We start from the raw sequence: 20,473 nt of genomic DNA on the forward strand, positions 1-20,473 counted from the left end.
CTTTTCATTTTAAAATTAAGCTATGTTTTATTTTGAATTTTAGACACTCTTTACATTTTAATTTTGTTTTTCTTTAAAGATAAGGAACTTACGGCAGGAGGAAAATAACTTTAAGTCACTTAGCTATTAAGTGACAGGGCCAGGAGAAGAACACGGTCTTGAGCCAATTATGCCAATTTAAACAGAAATCATGATTTTGTGTTTAGTTTTCCTTTGGCTTGAAACTTGTTTTATTTTACTACAAGTGTGTCATGCTAGTAAAGCATGCAGAAGGATTTTTAAAATCTCTGGCTTTTTATTTGAGAAAAACAATATGGAAAAGTAAAATAAAATAAATTAAAAATGTTCAGTTTATCTTGAACTTTTCTCATGCCATTAACTACTCTTCCACAATATGATATTTCCTGAGTATATTTTTTTCTGTCATGAAGAGGGTTCATAACTTACTTCTTATTTGTGGGACTAGTTGGTTTCTAATTATACATTATTAGAATGAACACTGCAATGAATTGTCTTAGGGAGAAATTTTTGTGCACATTTGTTATTGTTTACTTACAGTACATCCCTAGAAGAGGAATTTCTCAGTCAAAAGCTATGCTCTTTTCAAAGCATTTTGATACAGATTCTCAAATTGCCCTCAGGAGAGGTTGTGCGGATTTACAATCCCATGAGCAGTTTTTATGAGTGTTTGCCAGTGCTGAGTAAGTACGAGCATTTAAAGAAGCCTTTGGAAATTTAATAGGGGATGTATGGTATTTCCTCGATTCTTTTAGCTTGTGCTGTGCATAGAGTATAAGTCATTATCTAAGATCTTGATGCCAGAAATTATACCTTTCTACAATGTGTAAAATGAACAGAATAAGGCCAATTTTATGTGGCTCTGATTGTCTCCCTCTCCTCCCTTCCTGACTGCCTCCCTCCCTTCCTTCCTTCCTTGCTTTTTCCTTCCTTTTTTCTTCCTTCCTTTCCTATCTCCTTCCCTCTCTTCCTTCATTCCTACCCTTTTCTTCCTTCTTTTTTCTGTTTTAAAACAGATTGAGCCTAAGTAGTCTATATTTGAACTGGAGGCACATTTAGAATCAGAAACTCTTAGACCTATAAAAGATGAAAAATATTATACAGCTAACTTTACTGATTAAGAAACTGAAGTTTAAAAATAAAGGACGTTCCCCCAGCAAGGTCATAGAAGGTCAATGGAATAAAATGTCAAAGAGCTATTTTGCTTTATCATATGTCCTTTATGTTATACTGATAATATATATGTCTTAGTCACTTTTCTCTCATTGCTGAGACAAAGTACCCTACACCCAAAATTAAGGGAGGAAAGGTTTATTTAGCTTACAGTTTGTGGAGGTTTCAGTCCATAGTTGCTGGCTTTAAGGCAGAGTGGCATGGCATAGTTCATGGTGGGGGGAGACATCAAAAGCAATAAGAACAAAAAGGAGTGAGCCTTTTTCTCCCTTATATTGTATGCAGGCTACCCACCCTAGCGCAGGTGTAGCACTTACATCCCCAATCCCAGCACTAGACTATAAACCACTCACAAACTCTGGATTCAGCTGCCTTCAAAATGCTCCCCCCCCATGACTGCATGAGCCTTTAGGGGGACATCTGGACACAAATCAAAACAGTTTATTCATTGGAAGATATAGAAAAAAATTAAATTTATATTAATATCACCTTAAATTCTGCATTATAGAAAAAAATCAGTTGATGTTTTGTGGTATATCTTTGAGCAATTGCTTCCATGTACATATTCAGTAATATAAATAGTACATAATCTATAAGTGTATTTGTGTATACTTACATATGTATGTATTCATCATCTATGAATTTGTCTATCATACATATTTATGTAATTATCTATTTGTTCTAAATAAATGTCTCTTTCCCTAACTTAATTGTATTATAATAGTCTTCTTTTTTGTCATTGACTATTAAGTTAAATTCAGGGATGATGTTCAAAATATGTCATGATTACTATTTGAGTGGCACCAAGCATCAGAAAGAATAGACGGTGGCTTGGGGTCACCACTGTGACAGATGTTATTTCCTTAATTGACAGATCAGGAGGCAAAACTTTGGTCTTCTAGGTTGCAGACTAGCTGCAAAAGGGAGGCAAGGGAGCCTTTAAGCCCAAAGAGAAAGAGGGCCACCCTGAGGGATACGGCTGCCCCAGGTTGGCAGCCAGCAAAGAAACAGTGACTTCAGGCTCACACCTGCAAGGAACAACCTAGATTCTGCCAACGATCTAAATGAGCTTCCAAGCCAATTCTCCTCCAGATCCTCTTGAAAAAAGCTTAGCGTGGCAGATGCCTTGATTTTGGTCTTGTGAGGCCCTAAGCAGAAAACTCAGTTTGTCCTGCTTAGACTTTTGACCTATGAGAAATAAACGAGTATTGTATTCTGCTTGAAAATTTGTAGTTGTTGTAGCATCAATAGGAAACTAACAGCCCCAGTATGAAGGCACTATAAATTATTTGACTAATTATAGTACTTATTAAAGACTATTTACATTGAATGTAGGTTTTTTTTTTAATGCTAGCATGAGAAATAAACAATAAAGCTTTGGTAAACAGCTTGGCAACCACATCATTTCATCCCGTCTGATTATTCCATGAGATAAGTTCTTTTTTTGATCAAAATATATTGATTTATTATTATTTTTAAAATTTGTTTTAAAAATAAAAGGAAAACATATTAACAAACAGACATCCATTTACAAAATAGCATAAGAACAATACAAGCAATTCTGAATTACAGACAAAGTGGTAGGAAATTAACAACAGTTGTTGTATTACATATTGATATCTTCAAAGTGGTTTCTCAGGAAAACAAATAGAGACATAGAAGATTGATCAAACAAGTAATCATTAACTCTTTCTTTCTGTAGAGCAATAGAAAACAGTAGTACAACTATGTTAGCTATCCTGTATATACATATGTGCATAACGTCTCTTCTTTCTTTTCTCTTTTCCCTCATCTCAGTTGCTCTTTACTTTTGCGAAGTTTCCTTTCATTTCACAATGTCTGTCATACCTCCTAATTTTAATTCACTCTTACAGGTTCTTACAGTAGTGAGACAACAGGTTGCTTACACAAGGAGGTCTGATTTATTTCACTTATGAGTATAGTTTCTAGTTGTGATCATTTACCTATAAAAGCCTTGCATTTATCTTCCTTTATAGCTGAGTAATATTCCATTATATAAAAGTACCACAGTTTTTTTTATCCATTTCTCAATGGATGGACATTTGTGTTGCTTCCACGATTTAGCAATTACAATTTGCGCTGCTATGAACATGGGTGCACACATATTGCTGTGATACAATGTTTTCAGATCTTCTGGGAAAATACCCAGAAGGGAATAGCTGGGTTGAATGGGACCGCTAGACCTAGTTTGCTGAAGAATCTCCAAACTGATTTCCACAACGGTTTCACCAGTCTGCATTCTCCACAGCCTCACCAGCATTTGTTATTGGTTGATTTCTTAATGATAACCATTCTTACTGGGGTGAGATGAAATCTCAATATTGTTCTAATTTGCATTTCTCAAATGACTAATGATGATGAAAATTTTGTCATGTATTTATTTGCCATTTGTATTTCTTTATCTGAGAAGTGTGTATTCATCTCAGATACCCATTTTTGGATTGGGTCTTTGAATTTGGGGGGGGGGCTGATGTTTTAAAATTCTTTATATGTTCTAAATAGAAGACCTTTGTCTGAGGGATAGTCAGCTAAAATTTTTTCCCAGTTTGTGGGTTTTCTTTTTACTCTGCTGGTGATTTCTTTAGATGGGCAAAAACTTTTCAGTAGAATGAAATCCCAGTTGTTAATTCTTTGAAGTATTTCCTGTGTGGTTTGGTTTTTATTCATGAACTCTCTGCCTACCCCTATGTCTTCAAGATTTTTTACCTAGTTTCTCTTCCAATAGATTTAGTGCTTCTGTTTTAATATTGAGATCTGTGATCCATTTTGACTTGAGTTTGGTGCATGGTGATAGACTTGGTTCTATTTTCAGTCTTCAGCAAATGGCAAGAGAATTTTTCCAGCACTATTTATTAAAGAGGCTGTCTTTCTTCCAGTGACTTTGTTGGGCCCCTTTGTTAAATATTAGGTGGCTGAGTGTGTTTGTGGTTGGGGCTGTTTCTTCCAGTCTGTTCCATTGATCCTCAGGTCTGTTTTTTAGCCAGTACCAGGTTGATTTTATGACAGTAGCTTTGTAGTATAATTTCAGGTCAGGGATTGTGATTCCACCTGACTTGTCTTTGTTGCCCAGGATTGCTTTTGCTATTCTGGGTCTCTTCTGTTCCAGATGCATTTAAGGAATGTTTTCTTGAGGTGTGTGAGGTATGCTAATGGTATTTTAGAGGAAATTGCATTGAATCTGTACACCAACTTTGGTAGTATGGCCATTTTCACAATGTTGGTTCTTCCTATCCATGAGCAAGGAATATCTTTCCATTTACTGAAATCCACTTTGATCTCTTTTTTCAGAGTACTGTAATTTTCATTGAATAGATCTTTTACTTCTTTTGTTGGATTGATTCCTAAATATTTCAATTTCTTGGATGCTATTGTGAGAGGTATGATTTCCCTAATTTCTCTGTCAGTGTGCTTAGTTGTTGTGTATAGGAATGCTACTGATTTTTGTGTGCTGACTTTGTATCCAGCTACATTGCTGAATTTGTTGATTAATTCAAGGAGTCTTCTTGTGGAGTTTTTGGGGTCTTCCATGTAAAGTATCATGGCATCTGCAAATAGTGATAATTTTACTTCTTCCTTTCCTATCCTTATTCCTTTTATTTCTCTCTCTTGTCTAATTGCTCTGGCTAATGGTTCCAGAACTATATTGAACAGGAGTGACAGCAGACATCCTTGTCTTGTCCCTGATTTTAAAGTAAAAGCTTTCAGTTTTTGTCTATTTAGTATGATGTTGGCTGTTGGTTTCTTATAGATGGCTTTGATCAGATTGAGGTAAAGACCTATTCCTATTTTCTGTAGAGTTTCTATCATGAATGCGGGTTGGACTTTGTTGAAAGCTTTTTCTGCATCTTTTGAGATGATCATGTGATTTTTGTCTCTGGCTCTATTGATATCGTGTATAACATTTATCGATTTGTGAATATTGAACCATACCTGCATTCCTGGAATGAATCCAACTTGGTCGTGATGTATGATTTTCTTGATAATTTGCTGCATTCTATTTGCCAGTATCTTATTGAGTATCTTTGCATCTCTAATCATTAGGGAGACTGGTCTGTAGTTCTCTTTCTTGGTTGAGTCTTTCTATGGTTTTGGTATCAGTATACTTGCCTCCAGAAATGAGTTAGGGAGAATTGTTTCCTTTTCAGTTTCTGATAGATTTAATCAAAAGACAAAGGACATTTTAAACAAAATAAAGAGTTCGAGGAGTGTTGGTATTACATCTTCTCTGAATTTCTTATAAAATTCTGCTAGGAATCCATCAAGGTCTGGGCTTTTCTTTGTTGCTAAGTTTTAATTATATTTTCAATCTCATTAATTGATACTGGGTTGTTCAGGATTTTTATATCTTCTCGATTCAACTTTGGTAATTCATACATATGGTCAGAGCCTAGGGTGTCCGGAGGCAAGGGGAAAAGCAGTGGTGATGTGGAGGGGACAGCTAGGAAGCACAGAGCAACAACCATGGAAATAAAAGTAAAAATAACTGAGAGATCGGAACGAAGTGAAAAGATGGTAGACATCACTTAATCTTATAACATGAATCGTTCCACCATTGCCATAATTATAAAGAACAAAGACAAGCTACCATGTGAATTTTTAAAAGGTTCCACACAGTATATTTGTGTCAAAAGTGTATCTAAGACTCACTTTGTTGGATTACGAGCAAGTCCGATTTACAAAGGACAGAACTTTCTGGTAAGTCAAAGACTTACTATAATAATAAAGGACAATATAAAAAATTCTTTTGAAAATATTTGTGTACTATTTGGAAGAGAAGCATTAAAAGCTTTTGACCTCAATTATGTTTATTTCTTTTTCTGAAGCTTCCCTATAGTTCTCCTGTAAATGTGGCTTTTGAAAATTAACCAAATATATACATCCTTGCATTTTGCCACTTTCTTTTTTGCATGTTAAAACGAATGCTGGGATCTAATGTGGGCACCTGCACTTAGTAGGCAAGTGCTCTGCCACCCCCAGGCCTTTATAGATTCACACATACCACGTGCTTTCATTTTAAGTATGTCCCAAAGACTCATGTGTTGAAGGTTGGTCATCAGCCTTTAGTGCTACCTATGGAAGAAAGTTAGAGTGTGTCCTTGAAGGGAACAAAGGGACTCTAGCCCTTTCCTCTCTTATTTTGCTTCTCAACCATTATGTCCTGAACAGGTTTGCTTTGCCACATGCTTCTGACATGATGTGGTGCCTCACCACAAGCCCCAAAACTGCAAGGCCAACCAACCATGGACCGAAAGCTCCAAAAGTGGGAGTCAAAATAAACTTTTTTTCCTTGAAGTTGACTTTCTTAGGTATTTTCTCACAGTAACAGAAGACTGAGGAACACATATAGTATCATTATGTGGGTCTATTTACAATTGTCCTGTGAGAAAAAGAAAGACCCCTGGAGGGGAAGAAGTTGGAAAGGGGCCTTTAAAAACTGTACCAAAGGATACCTACCAGAATCTTTTCAGTGGTTCATAAAATGTGGGTGCACCCATAAGCAGCTGCAATGCTTCCCCACGCCCCCACAGAAAAGGTGTGCTATTGTAGCAACTTTTGAGAAGAGGAACTGTGCATTAAAGTAATTATAGTACTGTATGTACTTGAATTTTGTATTTTAAACACTGCCACTTTGCTAAAAGTAGATTTAGGGACCATTATAAATACTGGTATGTTCTCAGTGAGTGGTCCTGGCTGCATTATTTATGGCAGGAACTTTCCTGGATCAGAACTCACATTTGGTGCAATTTGTAGTTTGAACCTGTCATGCATAAAACCTTGATTTTGTTTTCAATTTTGAAGGGAAAAATTACTCAAATTGAAATTTAGAGAGAAAGCACCCAAAGCCTTTTGACTAAATCTCTCAGAAGAGATAGCTGTGGGTTGTTTAGCATTTAATTGTAAATTTTGATTTCTGTTGACCTTGATGACAGGTTTATGTTTGAAAGATCTAACTTCCTGAAGTGTTTTTAAGGGTGTGGACCTTTTTGATTAAAAATATTCTCACAAAATTTTCTAGACATCTTTTTAAAGGATCTTAAAATTAATTTAAGAAGACACTGTAGCAAAAGGCAGTTATTAGAGGGAATGTTTCAAAGGAAATATAAAAAAGGACGTGTAATGAACCTGAAAGATAGAATTGTTCTTATAAAAGGAAAAAAAGTTTTCTCAGGATTAAGTTTGCTTTTTAAATCTTCGAGATGCTATGGGGTATTTGTAATGTTAAATTGTTAACGAAACACTTTATATCAAGGTAGGAGAATCTTTTTTGTAGCAAAAGTCATACTAATATATAGATTTGTATGTGGAAAAAAATTTAAACTATATATGCACATATATATAACATGAAGTAAGATTGTCCTTACACTCATTTTTTGGAGATAAAAATATGTCCATGTTGGGATTTACACCATGTAAGACCTCTTTTCCATACATATACAAATTTATAAGTAACTGTCTATGCACACAACTACATTTAAGTAACAATGTGGCCAGGCTGAATCTATTCCCCAGCTACACCTCTCTTTTTGTTTCATTTTGTAAGAGGAGATTTACTAAGTTATACTTTATGCAGGAGAGTTCATCTTCTCTATGTGTACAGTTCAAGTAGCTTTGGCCAGTGTAGAGACTTGCATTACCACCATCACAATCAAGATAGAGAATATTCCCATAAACTCAGCATTCCCTGCAATGGCAGATGTCTAGAAATTATGCATATAAGCATTTTAGCTGTATCTTTTCATTTTCAAAACATATTAGAGAAGAGCCCTGAGACTAAAACACTTTCTTAAACTTTTTAAGTTGATATGACTAAGTTAGATTATATACTGCCAGCTAAAAGTATTATAAAATAAATAAAGCAGGTAAAGCAAACTGAACAAGATATAACACAGCTATTTTTGTGACTTATGATCCTCTTATCCACACTGAAAAATGATGCTATAATTTTAGTAAATATTATCTTGGTATTCAGTATGAAAGATTTCCTTAGGCTTGTAATTATTTCCTTACAGGAATCTATTGATTTTTGATTCTGTGATATTTCTGGTGCAGTACTGGATAAGAGGAAAACCTTTCCAGTTTATTTTATGGATAACTTTTGATCTTTCTAAGCATTTAAAATACATTTTATCTGCATGGGTTTAGATATTATAGTAGTAGTACACTGCAAGAATAATTCTGATAAAAACATAGTCATAGTCAGTTTTATTATAACTCTACATTACTTGTCACCTGATCCTACTATAGGAATGACATCTTTGGTGACATGATCACTTTATTCTTGCATTTCTGTTGAGTCACAAGCTGCTTTAAGTTTCATCTTTGTGATTATCTGGAAATCTGAAATAAAATAAATTATAAAACTGACTTTTATATTGCTCTAGAAAGTTAAACACTTTGAAATATATTTTGCTTTTTATAATTTTCACACATGAAGATGAAAAATAGTTAAATTATGTTTCATTTAAAAGTAAATTTGTGATTTTTTTTAAAAGTAGTGTTTAGTATTGGCTTAACAAGTGTCAGATAAAGCTACTCTTCTTGTTGAAGAGTAAAATTATAATTAGTTCTTACACAATGTGGGTACTTAATAGAAAGCTTTTACTCGCTTTATTATACCTGTTGGGTTTTTCCAAATGTTCTGAATTTTGAGATATATTTTCTTCTGTGGATCTTCTAGATGCTCCTAAAAAAAGATACATAAGTTTAATCATTTACCATGAATGCTGTTTATGGTTATTTTGAGCTTGAATCTGGGAATGTCTTTTCAGGGATTATCATGCTTGCATGTACAACACGATAAAGGTGTGTGTATCAGCAAGGCAAATTTTATTGTTTAAGGATGACCAAAGCAACATCTCTCATTCCATACATTCTTCTGCAGAGTGACCTTGTTAACCCATCATGAAGAAGCAGAATGTAATTCCTCTCCTCTTGAAATTGGGATTCATGTGGGGCTTTTGGTATCAACAGAAAATGGAGAAAATGACTTGTTTTTTTTTTTTTTGTTTTGTTTTTTCTCCGGTACCGGGAACCGAACTCACGACCTTGCGCTTGCCAGGCAGGCGCTTTGCCGCTGAGCTAAATCCCCAGCCCCGAGAAAATGACTTGTAACATGACTTCCAGCTTCTGCCTGGTTGTCTTAGGAGGTTTGTTTTGGAGGAAGCAAGTCACCATACAAGAGGTCCTACCGCCTGAGTCAGCCATGCTGGATGGCACAGCAGGTGCTCCAGCGAGAGTCCCAGGTGAGCCTCGTCTTTTACCCACCCCCACCAGTCTCAGGTACCACTTAGTCAGCTCAACTGATGTCCAGCCAAGCTCTGTCTGAATTTCTAAACCACGGAATTCTTGTGATATAAGGAAACAACAACTACAAAGGTCACTTTGTAATTGGAAAGGACAACTTTGTCATCAATAAGATAGCATATTAAAATAATAGTCATAATACTAATTTAGAACAATGTAAAGTACTCAGATAATGAAGTCAAATGTGGAAAATTTATATATAGATATATATATCTTTATATAGAATAAAGATGTATAAAGAGACATGTTAATTAGTTACTTAACTTTCATGGAATTCACTGGGACAAATCCGGAAAGATCCTGCATCCCTGCTTACAACAGTCCCCAGTTTTTACATACCCCCTCTCACTTCCTATATTTTCTTTGGAATATAGAAAATTACAGATTTGGACTATTATCAGTAAAAGACCTATATCTTCACCCCAGTTTCTGTAGTTCATTTTACTTTCTTGTTCTAACTGGTATACGGCCTTCCTGCGGAAACACGACTAGCCCAGAGATGCTTTTTGTTTTTATTTTTCTCTGTCTTCTTACTACTGGATTTAGAAATGGTAGATATCACTCTCTTCCCACTGTTATTCAGGATATTTGTCCGTCTTTCCCTTAGAACTCATGTCACCAGGTTATAAATCAGCCATTCATGCTTATTGTGATCTATTTACAACTGGACTCATTCTCAATTGCATTTATCTTTGGCTTATTGTAATTGTACCACTTTCTAAATGTAGTGATTTCAATGCATCTCAGTTCCTTAAGCTTCTCCTGTCTTAAATCTTGTTTCTTCATTCTACCTCAGCCATTAGCTTCCTGGTCATACTTAGACCTTGTCGGTACCAGTAAATACAAGCCCTTCTCTATTTCAGTTTCCTGCATCAACTACTCAGCTGCCACCTTCTCTGTTTTGATATTACTCTCTCTGGTACCCCAACACAATAGGAAAACATACCTCCCTGTGGAGGTCGTTGGGACCTCCAGTCCTACCACCTTTTAAATGTTCTTCCACACATTTTGACATCTTCTCTGTTGTCTTCATACAATTTGAACTTCATGTTCACTCCTTTGCATGTATGTTCACTTCTTTACTCTTTTCACACTTCATCATAGTCACTTGAAAGGCCTGTAACCTTAACTAATTCCAACTGTTTGCCTGTTCTTCACCTGCACCATGTAGCTTGACATGGATGGAGAAGACACAACGAGCAGAGAAGCTTCGTTTTAAGTTCATGGGAATAAACATTAGGTGCACTCTTAATGCTTTCAGTCCATCCTACTGAACATTCGGGTTCATTCATTCATTCTTTCACTCTCATAGAGCGCTGTTTTTCACTTTCTTTTCTTGGACTACCAGCATTCCTCTGCATCTTCCCTCTCAGGTAATGATTTATTTTATTTCATAAATGTAATAGACATAGGAAAAAATTCGAAAAACTCTATGATGCCGGCCATGGTGGCACACACCTGTAATCCCAGCACTTGGGAGGCTGAGGGAGGAGGATCGTTGCAGGTTCGAGACCAGCCTGGGTTACAAAGTGAGCTCAAGGCCAGCCTGAACTGCATAGCGAGGCTCTGTCTCAAAAACAGACAAAACAAAACAAAACAAAACTCGATGGCAAGAACTCTATGCTTTTGTTCTGAATACCATGCTTCCATTGTGCCCTTATGGATGAGCTGTCTACACTCCAGTCTAAAGTGGTATCCTTCACTTCCATTTCACTGCCTTACTTCCTGCCTGCCCACACCAGACATAGCTCTAGGAATTCTTTCCACCTCTCACAGAAGTGGAGATTTTGCTCTCTATTAGATCTTTTCCACCAACATATAAATATTTAACTGAGGTCATGTGACTAAGTTCTCACCAATGGATGCAGGCAGAGTTAGGTGTGCTGTATGGTATGCTGCTCATGACACTGGGCATTAATTCCTCTTTGAGTTTTCATTTTTTTTCAACTTAGAGCATGAAACAGTTACCTTATCATTCAGATTCTACCATGCTTAGTATTTCACTTAATTAATATATTTTATTGTTCTTTTTGATAAAGAACTATCTTCAGCTTCTCAGATTAATATTTTTCCTTGAATCACAATATATAGACCACTCCTAATACCCTAATGCCCATTTTATACGTGCCAATGTCTTGAAATCAGCATTCCCTTTGGCTTAGAAGAATGTAACTGGATGTACAAATTTTTCCTTGATTGTATAAGGAATTTTTCCTTGATTGTATAAGTTTGAAATTGTGATTGGTTGGTCTCAGACAACTGGTTGACTTTCATTACCCAGATGTTGAGGAAAAGTGATTTTATTGTAGAGTATTTCCTTAAGTAGACTGATTAAGCAGAAAAGCTTTATATACAACTATTTTATTCCATGTGAGCTATAACTACTAGTTTAGATTGAAAGCATTTACACACTCTGTTCTAGGAAATCTTAGCAATGATTAATTTACAAGAATAAGTATTTAGACTTGACATCCAGGTGCTCTGATGCTTCTATTTATTTACAATGAAGTGAGCCCCATAGGGTTTTTGACTCTGGATTCTCTTTTTGCAGAAGCACTCTTTTTGATTCCAAAGCTAGGTTTTGTGTTGTGGGCCTAATTTAGGGTGTGATTTGAATAATGTGTGATCTGTAGGACTTCAAGGAAGCTATAAAATAGGGACAAATGCTGTTCTCAAAGAGGGGCTGTTGGCAACCAAGAAGTCAAAGTGTGATACTTGTTTCTACTGTGAACCTTTTCAACAGAAATGGGCACCTCTCTGCTGCTAACAGTGAAGACATTCTCAGATGCTAAATCCTCTTAAGTGATCAACAACAGGATCTTATTCATACTATACATTAGTCTGTACTGCAATAGAATAAGCCAGCTAATACTGATTATAGTAAGCTTACTATCTCATCCTTTTATTTGAAAAACAATGGCATATAATTTTTTATTTATTATTTTATTTTTAAAAATTTTTTATTGGTGCTGGGAATTGAACTCAGGACCTTGCACTTGCCAGGCAGGCCTTTGTGCCACTGAGCTATATCCCCAGCCTATAATTTTTACATAATGTAGTATTATATACAAATAAGATTTTAAACTTATTGTCTGTAGATGAGTATGAATTGAAATGGAGGAGATACTCTTCGGCAGCTCAGTGACTGGAAAGGTGAATGGATTTTTATAATTTTATCATGCAAAACCTTTTTAGTGTCCTTATTGTAGAAAAGGGTAAATAATAACTCATACATAAAGGTTGTGTCAGAGTTTATAGACTAGACCCCTGGTAATGGATTCAACCTTTCCACAACAAATCAAAAGTATTGTTGTATGCTCACATGAATATACAGTAGTCATTACCTTAAATTTAAAACTCACTATAAGCAGCCAACACAGAGAGCAGGATATGAAGGCTGTATTGTATCAGTGTGGTCTGCAGAGAATTTCTTCATATGGTTTTTGCCTTGTTGAAATATGTGTCTCAGTTCAAAGCTAAAGGGATTACTTTTGAATAGTCATCACAGAGGTTGATTACATTCGTATATCATATTTAGCTGGACCCTGCAGGCTATTATTCCATTAGCTATGCTGGTCTGGCCATTGTCAAAAAGTTGATCACCTAATGTTAAAAGACTGTGGTTTCTGTTGACCTTATCAAAATGTCTCAAAAGATTTTGTTAAAAAATAAAACTCAGATTATATTTTATGAAGCTGATTAAGAGTCAATACTGTGTATAAAAACCGTCATACCTTATGTGTGATCTTAGCATTATGGCTTTATCAACAATGAGAGGATATTTTCCTTTTGTGTTTCAGCACATTTTACTTAAAGTCACAGATTCAATGTTAGAAATAGTTCTTCTTTCTGATGACAAAAAGTCTCAGAAACTAATTTCTGAAAAGAATGGAAGTCTCTTCCTTTATCACCATGTATTTAAATAATATAAAATTAACACAGTGGTGGAAGTAAGCTAATATATCAATTATATCAACACTAATGCAATAGATAACATACAATGATCTAATTACAGTATGGTTTTACAAGCCTACAATACTGAAAAGAACAGTTTTGATGAAATATGTGTAAAAATTTAAACCTTGTCATTCACACTTGATAATCAAAATCGCTTTGAATAAATAGATAATCTGTTTACTTTTAAGACAATGATTATGTGCTTCTCTCATTTAAACACAACAGTTGAATAATTTTAATGAGTTAAACATATATTTTACAAGCCTGAATACCATCACCAATAAAAAGCCTGTTTACATAAGCCTGACTTTTAACCTATTTTAAGTTGGACAAAAAATAAGTCATGGAATGAAAGTTTATCTTTGAAAAAGATATTTACAAGGATAGGCTTATTATTTTCGGTAACATATATACAATTGCCATTATAATCAAATTACAAAAGCTGTCCTTTGGGGACAGAGATGGTTTTGAAGTGATCTCTGTTAAAGAACTAGTTCTTCAACTGTTCTTTCAGAAATGGAAAAGGATCAACATAAACACATGTGTGCTTCTTGGCATGGTGCTCCTTGCATCCAATGGTGTGGAAAATGGCTGGTCAGGGATACAGGCTGTGATCCTGGAGCACAGCCAGACACTAATTCTGGCCTCATTAGCACTGTTCTCTAACCAACTGAACTTTTCAGAAAGTGGACATTTCCTAATATTTCTTGCACTTGCTTTTAGCCACCCCACCTGACACTGACAAAGGAGAAGGGGTAGGGGTCAGTGAAAGAGAAACAGATGGCATGTTCAGCTGTGATACTGGGGATTTGACCCAGGGTCTTTTGCACTTAACTACATCCCTATTTATTTATTTATTTATTTATTTATGAGACAGGGTCTCATTAGGTCTCTAAGTTGTCTAGGTTGAGCTTGAACTTGAAATGCTCTTGTTGGAATTACCACAGACTAAAATTTTGTAATATTGCATGAACCAAAGCAGGAAATTGTACAATTATTCCCACTCTATCAAAACTTTAGTCTTTTTTGTAAAGATTTCCTACTTCTTGCTAATAACAAAACAATAAAAGTTAACCTGTTCTATCCATATTTTGAAGTAGTGATCATGATGTATTTCTATATCTGATGTGTATAACAATCAGGATATAAACGGTTAAGGCAGAAGATATTTTTCAAGTTTAGGTAGACTTTCTTGAGTGTCAAAAATGGACACATGCTTTTCCTTTTCAAAAGAAAACAAAAACAGAGAGACAGCTGAGGTGTGGCAAATTCAATCCATACAGGACAGACATAGAATATAAGGTGCCTCGTCTCCTTTAATTTCTGGCAAACAGAGGACAATGCAGCCTGGCAACACATTTCACTGACACACATAGTGGTGAGAGACTGCTCCCTCATCACCAGGAGGGAGGCCACCAGCTTTTCTTTGTTTTGTTTTATTGTTTTTTTCTCTTTTCTTCTTCTTTTTCTTTTTTCTTTCTCTGTCTAGAACCATAACTGCTAAATGGAACCTCTAGTGACAGCAAGGTTAGGGACTGGCCAGGGCAATGAGGATTGCTAGTGACACAACACAAGCCCTCCTGCCGTACCACTGACACAATAAAGGGATTTGGAACATCCAACGCAGCTAGTTAAGGTCTTCCCTACTCTACAACCAGCTACCTTCAATACAAGCATCCTTAGGCTGGGAAGTCAGCACTCCCCCTGCCTTGTGATCACCAGTGCAGGATAAGGAAGGCAGTGTATGAGAGAAGCCAATGATGTGGAATGAATCAGGCTGTACAAAGTCTGGGAGGGGCCAACTGTACACCAGGCTGGGAGCAACCTTGGGCTGCCTCAGTTTGAGGGAGACACAGCAACCAGGAGAGCAATGCAGAGATAAACAGGGCAAGGAATAGTGGGTGCGCCATCCAGAAAGCCGCTGGCTAAAGACTGGTCACAGACCACATGTGGAGGCCAAGATCAGCCCCACATTCTATCCAGCACTAATCCTATTGCGGAATCAGTGGGGTGCTGATTTGGACACTACCACAGAAGAGTGGACACCAGAGGAATTTTTTTTCTTTGTTTCCTTTTTATTGTCTGGTTGAGTTTTTTTGTTTTTTTTTTGGGGGGGGGTTTCCCTTTCTTTTTAAAGATTATATATGTATTTTTGCTCTATTCTATTCATCCTTTTTTTCCCCTCCTAAATGTCTCTCTTGATCTTAGGATATCTTCACCTGAGTGAACGTTATGCCTAACCTTTCTGATTTGCTTCAATAATCTTCTGCTTTCTCCTTGATTCTTTTTCTCCTGCCCTCTTTTCCAGCTTCTGGAAGCTTTTGTGATCATCCTATGTCCTCCAGCCTTGCTTCAACTATATTTCTCTTTATCTCTGTCTTTCTTTCTCTCTCTGTTTTGTCCCCTATACCTCTAAAATTTTTCTATTATGGAGTAAAATCACTCTACTAGTGGGAAACTCATTGCATACAAATTTCTGATTTATGTTGGGTTTTGTTATATAACAGTAGATCTTGCTCCTATGGTTAAAGACCCCAAATAAAGAGTTACAACAGTTTTTCAGTCTCTTGGATGTGTGTGATGATACTATTGTTGTTAATTGTAATACTTCAGCCAGGATGTCATATTTGTTGTAACCAGTTATTCTCCTTTCTATAACAATACTGTGATCTGTGGATGTAGCTCAGTGGCATAGCACCTACCTAGCAAGCGCAGGCCCTGAGTTCAATTCCTGGTACCAAAAACAAAACAACCCCCCTAAAGAACCCAATATTGTGACTGTCTGGGGTCATAACCATCAGCATAGTCCAGTATCAAAGGACTGGGGGCTGAGCCAAATAGATGGCAAAATCTCATTGTTAATAAATTGGGAAGGCAGGCTCTTGGTACAGACACCTCCTACACATAGCAGATACCTCTAAAGAACAGGCATTTCTTAGGGAGGCTTTAGTGTTAGTGATAAGTCTATACATGTAATTATAACTATCAATGTAAATGGTCTCAATTTACCAATCAAAAGAAATAGACTGGCAGAATGGATCAAGAAACAAGATCCAACAATATGCTGCATACAAGAAACACACTTAACTCACAAAGAAATTCATAGACTGAAAGTAAAAGGATGGAAAACAATATTCCATGCAATAGAAACCCAGAAAAAAGCAGGGATAGCTATTCTATTTGTAGACAATGTGCACTTCAAGCCAAGACAGAGCAAAAGAGATAAAGAAGGTTGCTACATTCTTGTTAAAGGAAAATTCCAAGAAGAAGAGCTAACACTCATAAATACATATGCACCAAATACAGGAGCACACAACAGTATAAAATGAATACTAGTGGACATGAAAACTCAAATAAGCAGTAACACAATTGTAATGGGGACCTTAACAACTCATTGTTATAAATAATAGATCAATTAGACAAAAAAATAAAGACATATCAGACTGAAACAAACCTGTGAACAAATGAACTTAATAAATGTTTACAGAATATTCCACCCGATAAAAACACACTATATATTCTTCTCAGCTGCATATGGGACATTCTTCAAAATAGACCACATACTAGCACATAGAACATGCTTAAGTAAATGCAAAGGGATTGAAATTATTCCATGCATATTGCCTGACCATAGTGCAATGAAATTAGAAATGAGCAGCAAAAGAAATCACAAAAGTTTCATAAATACATGGAAATTAAATAATACCCTACTGAACAACAAGTAGGTCACAAATGAAATTAAAGAAAAAATTAAGCAGTATCTATACAACTAAATGATAATGCTGATACAACATACAAGAATTTATGGGACACAATGAAAGCAATCTTAGTAGATAAATGTATAGAAATGAATACCCATACCAGGAAGACAGAACAAGTTCAAACAACCTAATGTTGAATCTCCAACTTCTAGAAAAAGAAGAAATCAAGCCTAAAGTTTGTATGAGGGAAGAAATTATAAAGATTAGCACAGAAATTAATGCAACTGAAGCTAAGAAGGCAATATGAAGAATCAGTAAATCAAAGAGTTGGTTCCTTAAAACATTGAATAAAATTGATAAATTCTTAGCCAATCTCATCAAAAAAGAAAAGAGTCAAATTCATGCAATTAGAAATGAAAAGGGTGAAATTACAACACATCCTGCAGAAATCCAAAAGATCATCATTGCTTACTTTGAGAAACTTTATTCTAAGAAAATGGAAAATACAGATAAAATGGATGGATTCCTAGATATATATGAATTACCAAAGCTGAATCAAGAAGATATAAAAATTCTCAATACCCCAGTATCAGTCAGTGAAATTGAAAATGTAATGAAAAACCTACCCACAAAGAAAATTCCAGGTCTTGATGGATACACAGCTGAGTTCTACAAGATATTTAGAAATTTAGAGAGTGGCTACTTCTCAAACTGTTTAATGAAATAGAAAGGGAAGTAATACTCCCAAACTCATTCTAGAAACAAGTATTACCCTGATACCCAAAACAGAGAAGGATCCATCCAAAAAAGAGAACTACAGGCCAATCTACATGATGAACATAGATTCAAAAACACTCAACAAGGTACTGGCAAACCGAATGCAGCAAATCATTAAGAAGATTACACACCATGACCAAGATTATACTCCATGCATCACTCCCGGGATGCAGGGATGGTTCAACACATGCAGATCAATAAATGTAATATACCATATCAGCTGAGCAAAGGACACGATCATCTCAATAGACATAGAAAAAGCATTTGACAAAGCCTAACACACATTCACGATTTTAAAAAGCTTAAAGAAAATTGGAATAGATAGTCTTTATCTCAATCTAATAAAAGCCATCTATGACAAACCAACAGCAACATGATAAATGGACAAAAACTGAAAGGTTTCACTCTAAAAATCAGGAACAAGATAAAGATGTTCACTATCAGCGCTCCTATTCAGCATAGTTCTGGAAACATTGACCAGAGCAATTAGATATGAGAAATAAATAAAAGGAATAAAGATAGGAAACGAAGTTCAATTATTATTATTTGCAGATGACATGATACTCTACATGGAAGACCCCAAAAACTCCACCAAAAGACTTCTAGATTTAATAATCAGATTCAGTAGTATAGCTGGATACAAAGTCAACACTCAAAAATTTATAGCATTCTTGTACACAAATAAAAACTCCTTGAGAGAGAATTTAGGGAAACCACACCCTCACAATAGCATCAAAAAATGAGACACTTAGGAAAGAATCTGACAAAAGAAGTAAAAGATCTTTACATTGAAAACTGTTAAAAAAAAAAAAAAAAGAAACAGAAAATAGGAAGAAAAGAAAACTATAGTTCTCTGAAAAAGGAGATTGAAGAGGATATCAGAAAATGGAAAATGGAAAGATATCCCTTGCTCTCAGGTAGGAAGAACCAACATGGTGAAAATGGCCATACACCCAAAAATGCTATAAAGATTTATTGCAATCCCAATCAAAATGCCATTAATATACCATTTACATACAGAACTAGAGAAAACAATCCTAAAATTCATTTGGAATCAAAAGAGACCTAGAATAGCCAAAGCAATTCTGGGCAACAAAGGTAAGGCAGGGGGCATTACAATCCCTAACTGGAAATTATACCATAGAGCTACTGTGATCCAAACAGAATAGTACTGGAGAAAAAACAGACCTGAGGTTCAATGGAACAAACTAGAAGATACAGAAACAACTCCAAATGCGCTCAGCCACCTGATCTTTGACAAAGGGGCCAAATACATTCACTGGAGGAAGGGTAGTCTCTTTAGTAAATGGTGCTAGAAAAACTGGCTTTCCAGATGTGGAAGACTAAAACTAGGCCCATGTCTATCACGGTGCACTAAACTAAAATCAAAATAGATCAAAGAGCTAAATATTAAAACAGAAACACTAAATCTGCTGGAACATCGAATAAGTAGAACTCTGGAAGACTCACACAGCAAAAGAAATCACCAAGAAGGGCCAGGGATATAGCTCAGCAGCACAAGTACCTGCCTAGCAAGCACAAGGTCCTGAGTTAGAGCCCCAGTACCAAATAAATAAATAAATAAATAAATAAATAGGTAGATAAATAAATAAATATGAAAGAAGTCACCAACACAGAAAAAAGATAACCCACAGAATGGGAAAAAGTTTATGCCTGCTGTTCTTCAGACAAAGGGCTAATATCTAGAACATATAAAGAACTGAGAAGAATCAGACCCTGCAAATTCAAAGACCCAATCCAAAAATTGTATAGATTATTTTTGGTTTTGTTTGGTACCAGGAATCTAGCTCAGGACCTTGCACTTGCCAGGCAGGTACTTATGCCAGTGAGCTATACCCTCAGCTCCAAATCCAAAAATTGGCTTCTAGGATAAGTACACATTTCTCAGAAGAAAAAGTACAAATGGCAAAAAATATATGAAAAAATGTTTAACCTCACAGGTCATTCAAGAAATGTAAATTAAAACAATACTGAGATTCCATTTCACTCCAGAAAGAAGGGCTACTACCAAGAAAACAACTAATACCAAATGCTGGCCAGATTGTGGGGAAAAAGGAACACTTCTCCACTGTTGCTGGGAGTGCAGACTGGGCAATCACTGTGGAAATCAGTATGGAGATTTCTCAAAAAGCTATGACTAGAGGTCCCATTTGACCCAGCTATTTCCTTTCTGGATATCTTCCCTGAAGAACGAAAAGTGTCATACCACAGCAATATATGTGCACCCATGTTTATAGTTCAACAGTTTGTAATACCTAAATCTTGGAAGCAACACAAATGCCCACCAATAAATTAAAGAATAAAAAAGATGTGGCTTTAAAAAAGTATAATGGAGTATTACTAAGCTGTAAAGAAAGATAAAATTGAGACATTTATAGCTAAGTGGATGGATATTGGGACCATAGTCATAAGAGAAAAAAATCAGACACACATATGTCAATATCACATTATCCTTCTGGTATGAGAAACTGAAAATGTAAATAAGAGCATAATGTACAATA

At 35.7% G+C, this 20,473-nt stretch overlaps 1 protein-coding gene across 3 annotated transcripts in view; it reads right to left on the reverse strand.

The window, feature by feature from the left end:
- Window positions 1-8,386: 8,386 nt before the first annotated feature.
- The window catches only part of Ttc29 (tetratricopeptide repeat domain 29), a 192,749-nt gene continuing 180,662 nt past the window's right edge, over window positions 8,387-20,473 (reverse strand). For all 3 annotated transcript variants that reach the window (XM_005386666.1, XM_013515339.1, XM_013515340.1), the window contains 2 exons: window positions 8,830-8,896; window positions 8,387-8,550 (listed from right to left, as the gene is read on the reverse strand). In XM_005386666.1, the coding sequence (XP_005386723.1) occupies window positions 8,520-8,550; window positions 8,830-8,896 (98 nt within the window). In that variant the 3' untranslated portion in view covers window positions 8,387-8,519. The remainder of the gene's footprint in view (window positions 8,551-8,829; window positions 8,897-20,473) is intronic.

Source organism: Chinchilla lanigera, unplaced genomic scaffold, assembly GCF_000276665.1.
Source record: "Chinchilla lanigera isolate Chin_1 unplaced genomic scaffold, ChiLan1.0 scaffold00027, whole genome shotgun sequence".
Lineage (NCBI taxonomy): Eukaryota > Metazoa > Chordata > Mammalia > Rodentia > Chinchillidae > Chinchilla > Chinchilla lanigera.